Source organism: Aplysia californica, unplaced genomic scaffold, assembly GCF_000002075.1.
Source record: "Aplysia californica isolate F4 #8 unplaced genomic scaffold, AplCal3.0 scaffold00235, whole genome shotgun sequence".
Taxonomy (NCBI): domain Eukaryota; kingdom Metazoa; phylum Mollusca; class Gastropoda; order Aplysiida; family Aplysiidae; genus Aplysia; species Aplysia californica.
In genome coordinates, this window is record NW_004797505.1 from 522,440 (window position 1) to 530,941 (window position 8,502).

Sequence of the window (8,502 nt, forward strand, 5' to 3'; positions counted from 1 at the left end):
TATATATATATATTATATCTGACCTAGTCTTGAGCCTGGAGTAGAGGCAATAGAAGGCCGGCACAGCCACGCCAAGGGTCACCAGCCATTTGCCTGGACTCTCCTGCAAGCTACTAAGGATGTCCTCTGCAGTTGTCATACTTAACATTGCTGGAGATAAAAGGGTTTTCCTTCTTAATCATCATCATCAGTATTATAATGTATTGTCATCATTATAGTATATCATCATCATCATCATCATCATCATCATCATCATCATCATCATCATCATCATCATCATCATCATCATTGCATAGCATAATATAACCTTTTTATTTTCCCTATTCTTGCATTCTTTAAAAATTAATGACACTAACGTCTATAAATGCCACAATTATAATAAATCCATGATATTACTATTATAATAGTAACAAAAATTGTAATATTACTGCTCCTCCAGCTGCTGCTGTAGCTATATTGTTGCCACTACCTACGACTGCTATGACTGCTACGACGACTACTTCTACGAGTACCACTACAACTGCTCCTCGTAGCCTACTAGAGTTATCGCACTGTCAAAAAGGTTATGAAACTAGGTCGTGGTACACCGGTTGTTATCTTTTCAGGGTCAGATTATATTTAGTACGGCAGTTTGCAATAGGGTCATGCACTGGACAAGGCTGGTCGACCCAGCCAGCTTTTGACAAGAGGGGAATAGAGAATTTGTAGAGGTAAAAGAATATAGATAAAATAAATATCAAATAAATGACATGTTTTACTGAGTCCCATAAGGAAATTAGGGTTACAGTGGAAAATATTAATAGGTAAATGTATACAAGATTATAAATGCATAGGTATTTTTTAAATACATATATACACAATATTACACCAATAGAGAACAACTTCACAAACTTGTTCTGTATAGAAGTAATATTGTATACATAAAAAGGAAAGGCTGGGAGAGTGGAGAAATTCCACAACCTCACTAAATTAACTACAGCTCCTAGAACTAACATAAACCTGTTTGACGCTTAGCTTTAGTCCTTGAAATCTGTTTCTCGTCTTGTTTTACCTTTAATTCAGCTCAGTTGTATACTCCCTTGTGTTCTCCGAAACTGGTTCACTGACATTTTTCTTCTGGTTTACGGCACGGGGGACAGTTTAGTATTAGAAGAAACAATTGCAAACTATGTAGTTGTTTATTCTAAATAAGAGAAAACGTCGTAAGGATTTATTTTAAAACACCATTTGGGCTGTACAGACGCAGATGGTTACGCCCTGCAATGAAAGGCTTAATTTCATTTGGCGCTTGTACTCCTGCTGGTGTTGAATTACAAAACGCAATTCAAATATATGTACTCTGTGAAACCGTGACGAACGTAGTATACATTCCGACTGGCAGCAGGTGAAATGCTTTGCGAACCGTCATACACAAACCAAAAACACGAATTGTCACATTTCATTATAATATGCATAGTATTGCCTGCCTTTCAAAGTCTCCCATAAGGCATACACATTGTAGGTAACTAGTGGTTAGGCTACCGGGCTGGTGATCGTCAGCTTGTGAGTTCGGGGGTTCGAGCCTTAGCTCAGCCCGACGCTGTGTCCTTAGGAAAGGCACTTTACAAGAATTTTCCGTTTGGCTCGATTTCGATCCATTCTGACATCATAATAATAATAATAATAATAATAATAATAATAATAATAATAATAATAATAATAATAATAATAATAATGGATTACATTTATATAGCGCATATCCACTTATGCAATGCTCTATGCGCTTAACCTTATACATATTATGGATTTACAAATCAACTTTAAAGGCACATATTGTTACAGTTACATACTCGTGCACACACATATTCACGCACGCACGCACCACACACAAATACACACATACATACACACATACACACATATGTACATATTATGCACATACGCACATACAAACTCACAACGATCTACAGCTTGGATGGATTCTGTCTAATGGAAATATGATGAAAATAGAAATGCTTTTAGTTTCTTCTTAAAATTTTCTAAATTTTCTGCTTCTCTGATAGTTTTTGGAAGCCTATTCCAAACAAGTGGGGCAAAATATGAAAAAGAGCGTTAGCCAAATGATTTGTAATTTATTTTAGGCTTAACAAGGGTTGTTTTGTCACTTGATGATCTAAGCGTTCTAGAAGGCACATAGGGTGTTATAAACTGTTTTAGATAGTCCGGTGATAAATCATGTAAGCACTTGTAGCAAGTTAAACAGATTTTATATATGATACGCTCTTTCATCGGGAGCCAGTGTAATTCTTTTAAAATAGGAGTCACATGATCATGCTTTAGTTTCTTAGTAAGTATTTTGGAAGCAATATTTTGTATTCTTTGTAGTTGTTGTAACTGTTCATCAGGTACACCAGCTAGTAAGGGATTGCAGTAATCAATTCTTGACAATATAAGTGATGTTATTAAAGTTTTGGTGACACCAACAGATAGATATTTTCTAATGCTCCCTATTTTCTTCAGTTGGAGATATAGATTTTTACAAAGATTGGATACATGGGATTTCATTGACATATCTTGATCTAGCACCACACCTAAATTTTTTATTTTAGTTTGAGCTGATATTTCGTTGCCTTTGACGTTTATTCTGATATTGTCGGTTTCATTGCCTGCGCTGCTACGAAGAAATAATATTTCGGTCTTATCCTCGTTTAATTTTAATTTGTTCCTGAGCATCCATTCTCTTATATGTGAAGCGTGCTGACAAAATGGGTTACTTCTCGGATTTGAGCCCTATGAAAATAGATACATTAGCATGCTTATAGGTTCAGTTTTTACAATTTATAAGTATGAAATGATAAAAGGCATTTGTACTCAATGAATATCACATCAAGAGAAAACCTAGAAATGTGTCCCTAGTGTCGATTTTTGGCCAATATCAGCTTTTGAGGATTGTGAGAAGTAACTCATTTTGTCAGCACGCCTCACATATCATTGGTACATCTGGCGATTCTATCTATGAGATTGTGTACATTGTCAGTTGCAGTGAATCCATACAGCTGTGTATCGTCTGCATAAAGATGGTAATTGAGGGCATACAAAGAAATTATTGATGACAGACTTAGCGTGTACATTGTAAAGATGACAGGACCAAGGACCGAACCCTGAGGAACTCCGTACTTTAGAGGTAACCTATCTGACACATCATTGACAATTTTCACTGACATAAATCTATTTTCTAGATATGATTTAAATCACATTAGAACAGTACCTGACAGTAAAAATGACTTTTCCAATCTCTCTAGTAAAATTTCGTGGTCGATGGTATCCAACGCCGCTGACAAATCAAGTAAAACCAAAACACAGACTTTTTTATTACCGATTTCATTTAAAACATCTGATGATACCTTTAAAAGAGCGGTTTCCGCACTGTGGTACCTTTTATAAGCAGATTGAAAAGGTTCTTCCATGTCATTGGCCTTTAGATGTTGTTGAACTTGACACAAAACGATTTTCTCCAGGATTTTTAAATAAAAAGTTAAGATTGGAAACTGGCCTAAAATTTCTCATATCGTTTTCATCAAGACCTTGTTTTTTAAGTAAAAGTTTTACAATGGCTTGTTTGAAAAGATCAGGTACGATTCCAATGGTGAGTGACATATTAATAAAACGAGTAACATATGGTGCGAGATCGTCTATGCACGTAACTAACAATAAAGTGGGTATTGGGTCAAAGTCGCATGTTTTAGCGGGGGACTCTTGTACTCTTTGATATACTTAATGACATCTTTCTCTGATACCACTTTAAATTCATTCAATGTTGATTGAACATGGCCGTTTAACTTGGAGGTTCCCCCCTCTTAAATAACTTAAATTGTGTTGATAGGGCCTTAAACCTGCACCATATCTTAAAAAAAATTCTTTTCTTTTTTAAATTCTGCATACACATTTTTTAAAAGTCTGTATGAATAACAATGCAGTTCTGTGTTTAGCAAGAAAGGGCGCCGCCAGGAGCCGCCAGACTAGAATGCAGACCTTCAATGGGTTAAATATGAAATGAAGGAATGGTAAAAAAGATGACAAAAATGGAGATATAATGTAATTCATAATATCATTGTAAGTGTGTGTGTGTGTGTGTGTGTGTGTGTGTGTGTGTGTGTGTGTGTGTGTGTGTGTGTGTGTGTGTGTGTGTGTGTGTGTGTGTGTGTGTGTGATTTAACTTTTCAGGACCACTGTTAAACGATTTTGGGTGATGTGTCATTTTTTAAGAGAAATATAGCCTCTATAAAATTTGTTTTACGACCCAACAAAAAAAGTAAGATGAGGACCCCCCCCCCCCCTCACCACCTTACCCTATCATCTGTGTCTGTGTGAACAGTTTTACATACAAGGAGCAGCCTTATATTTCCACTTTTCAACCCTTTATTCAGATTTGAAAAAATATCGGGTGTGATCCAACGAAAAGGTATAGGAGCTAAATGGACGAAACGACTTTTCCGCGTGAAATAAAATAAAACGTGCATGTCACACACCTACTCGCCTAGGTCTATAGAGTAAATTAATGGAATAAAGCCAACATGTTTATGAATAGCTTACCTTGGGGCTTTGGACATTAGCCTACGAACAAAAGGAGTCGCACATAACAAACTATACAACACTCTTTTAAACGACCTACCTACTTCACGTCACAAGACTTCTTTTACTCCTATAAATAAATACTCGACGTTCACTGTGAACAACACTACTGTACTGCTACCTTACTACTATGCTATAATGTTATCAATAGGCTATAATGGAGACCGTTATTTAAGTTATGTTATGTGCTTACCTTGTTAAATAACAAATAGGCTAAGGTGCCAACTGTAAATTAATTAGGATAGCTTGGGCTTGAACGCTTGACCAAAGTGCGTACAATCTTTCCAGTTTGACCTGTTTCTGTTAGTAACTTCTAGAAGTAGGATAATTACATTTAGAAGGTCAATCCCCAGCCCACTCCGAGTGTTATTATAGGCCTCGCTGTCCTGGTTTGTCACCTCTGGCCGCCTCCTTCCTTCTCCCCCACCCTATACATGTATTCAACAAGTATCATTTTAAAAAATCAGGGCTCAAATAGACAGTTCTGTCTTGGTGACAGTCTGAAATATTTCAGGATAATGGCACTTAGAATTTAAAGGCAAGGAGGTTATTAAATAGAACTTGTTGCAACGCCCTTGGAATAAGGCTATTTTTAACCTTCTCGTGAAGAATACAAACTAAGACCAAGTTTGGAATGCAGACGCACCAGCCAACAACCTAGGTTATCATGAATGATTACTATTTTAAGCGTTACCTCCACTACAATATAAAGAATTGAAAGGCACACTGCGGATGGCGCTGGCCTGGGGCTGGTGGAACACCAGTCATGATACGTGCCAGTGCTGGTGTGTTCAGCTGGGGCTGGGGCTAGAACTAGGGGGACTGCTCACTGCCCAGTTTGTCACAAGCCCACAGGACAAACTACAGTTTGTCACAGGCCCAGTTTGTCACAGGCCCAGTTTGTCACAGGCCCACAATGAATTGAATTTTATTTTTCGATTGTTTTTAACGAAAGAACATTCATTGCTGAAATTTTACAGAGTAATTTAACTTTGCTTAGATTTGCATACAAAAAGGAAAAAATATTGAACAACATAAACTAGCATGCCTCCAGAACTAGGACGGAGGTCATTGATGCGTGTCTCCTGTGTAAACATTTTTCCTGGGTAACATTTTAGGCCAACACGGGTGTTGTTTTAGTTTCAGTTCCTGCATATTGTATTTTTCATTTAACCTGCGTTATATTTGTCTTCTCTAAAAGTCATTATGTCTGACAATGATGAAACCATAATTGTTTTACTTCTTTTGAAGAAACTATCGCAAAAAGAAAAGAAGAATATCAGGGATTCAACCTATCAACGCCAAAAGGCACTCAAGTATATCCCCAACTGTGATGACGAGGAGAAGTTTTTTAAATTACACACGAAATACCATACCTACTAAATGTAGGCCTATTAGGCTATTGTACTACTTGTCTATTAACTTGGCTAGAGTGCACGTACGAAGATACAACAGTTCAAGGCCATACAACTATTTCTATATCTAGGCTAGAACAACATCTAACTAGGCTTACAATCACCTGCCTGCATTAACTAATCCATCGGTATATCAAAACCATACAGAAAATATTCACTCACATATTGGCAAACAACGTTTGAAATCACGAAAACGTAATGAAGTCTTCGCCTAGCCGGTAGATGAAAGTAGGTCATCGTATAAAATCCACAAAATCGTGAAATAAAGACATATTTTACACAAAATTCACTAAAATTGTTTCGAATAATGTTGCAACCAATGCATTATTTCAATATATTATTTAACAATTTTGTTAAACCTGTCTACAAATGTTGACAAAATGCCAAAACGAATGCTGAATCGGAACTGCTACACTACATCTACCAGCCAGGGGCTACGGAAAAATAAATAGAGCATGCACTGCCAGGCCTGGCGCCACGGACTGGTGGAGCGCGAGGCTGGACCTCCACCATCTTCAGTGTGGCTGGCCCTATCAAATTACACGGGAATTTTCGCCGACTCACCAGCTCCGGGCCAGCCCCAGGGCAGCGCCATCCAGTAGGCCTTGGCCTGAGGCCTTGGCCAAAGAATGCATTTGTTTACCTATAAATGACACTACTTGGCGCATATAATCGAGTCTGCAAAATCACCTCAGAAGTCTATTTATAACCTTCTTGGGTTGGCATCGAGTTTGACGCAATTTCTCGCATTATTCACAAAAGTTTTGATTTTTTACATGCATATCTAATAATACTTTTATACAACTTTTATGCACCACTGTATATTGTACGGATGTTTATTCACTGAAGTCTTTTGTACTGTTATATTAGGGTTTTAATCCCGGGTGAGTAATTTTACAAGTGCCTTTGTGCTGACAAATCGCAATCGTGGCCAAGTTGTAATTTGGGAAGCTGGAAATGGCTGTATTTCTTTGTCATCGTAATTTTTTTAGTAACTTTTTGGTCGGGTCAATACACTTTCAGTTTTGGTTATGATCGTTTCATTTATGTGTATATGCTTTGTGGTAATAACCAACGAATAATTTTTTTATAACATGGGAGTGCAATTTCACTTACACTTTTGTATAGTCTAAATTTTAAAGAAATCTAGTTGTAATTTGAGATGATGGAAACATCCTAATTTCTTAGTCGTTTGCAATTGTTTGGTAACTTTTTATGTATGTTGTTACACTCCAACATTTACTTTAAAATCTTTTCTTTAAGTACATTTTGGCCGTAACAAACCATCAGATGATTGTGTTCTAAAACGTAGGTGCCCAATTTTACAAGTGCCTCTGTCTGTCTGAACTGTGACCAAGCCTAATTTTAATCTGAGAAACTGGAAACAGTCATTTTTATTTTTCTGTCATCTTAATTTCTTACATAACTTGATTTGTCGGTTGTTACACTGTTTGTCTTGTTAAAACGTACACAGTTTTGTATATGCTTAGCTGTAACAACCAACAGATAGGCCTACTTGTGTGTAACAATATATGGTTGTCCAGTTTTACAAGCACCTTTATACTGACTAAACTGTCTGTTAACCTAGGTGTAATCTGAGAAGCTGAATAACGCTACCTTTAATTCTTTGTCATCTAATATTTTTAAATAACTCGTTCTCTTTCGGTCGTTACACTTTCAAGTTTGGTTTTAATCTATTTTTATTTTTGTGTATGCCTTGTTGTAGTAGTAACTACCAACAGTTAATTGTATTTTATAAGAACGGTGTGCAACTTTACACGAACCTTTGTAGTGTCTAAATTCAATCAAAATCAATGTAATTTTGAGAAGATGGAAATATCCTTATTTTTTGTCATCTTCAGTTTTTGTAACTTTTTTGTCGGCCGTAACAGTATCAGATTTGATATAATCTGTTCATTGTTTGTGTTTACTTAGCGTGTATAACCAACATAATATAGATGTGTTTTATAGCATGCGTGTCCAATTTTACAAGCCACTTTGCAATGACTAAACTTTTTCCAAGCCTAGTCTCTGAGATAAAGGAAACATGAATATTCTTTGCCATCTTAGATTTTTAAATAACTTGTTCTGCCCGTCGTTACAATTTGTGTTTTTTATGTATACATTTTTGTGTATGCTTTGTTGTAACAACCAACAGATAATTGCGTTTTAGAGCCTCGGTGTCAAAGAAGCCTAACTTCGTAATCCATACTCCAGACTTAAAAGTCCTGTTTTGTTTCCTTTATTTCAAACTCAAATCATTCAATACAATTTCGAAATGTGTCACGACATTGCCTTTGGTCTGCTGTTGACAGGATATACGTGCACGCCACGTACTTCAGAGAAGGGGGGAGAACCAAAGACAGAGAGGTTGAAACTCATAAACCGCTGGGAAAAGTTGTTTATTTTTCTTTCTTTCTTTCTTCCTTTTTCCTTCTTTTTTTAAAAAAAGGGAACATTTCTTTAAAGGGGAAAG

General features: G+C 36.6%; 1 protein-coding gene across 5 annotated transcripts in view; it reads right to left on the reverse strand.

Moving 5' to 3' along the window:
• Positions 1-6,658, reverse strand: part of LOC101847964 (failed axon connections homolog) — a 17,674-nt gene extending 11,016 nt beyond the window's left edge. Inside the window, exons 1-2 of one of the 5 annotated variants that reach the window (XM_005100091.2) lie at positions 6,591-6,658; positions 24-150 (exon numbers count right to left, since the gene is read on the reverse strand). In XM_005100091.2, coding sequence (XP_005100148.1) covers positions 24-150; positions 6,591-6,621 — 158 coding nt within the window. In that variant the 5' untranslated portion in view covers positions 6,622-6,658. Of the gene's footprint in view, positions 1-23; positions 151-4,651; positions 4,761-4,804; positions 5,241-5,305; positions 5,474-6,188; positions 6,488-6,590 lie in introns of those variants that run through there. The other 4 variants (XM_005100092.3, XM_005100096.3, XM_005100094.3 and 1 more) reach the window with 4 other exon arrangements.
• Between the last annotated feature and the right edge of the window lie 1,844 nt (positions 6,659-8,502).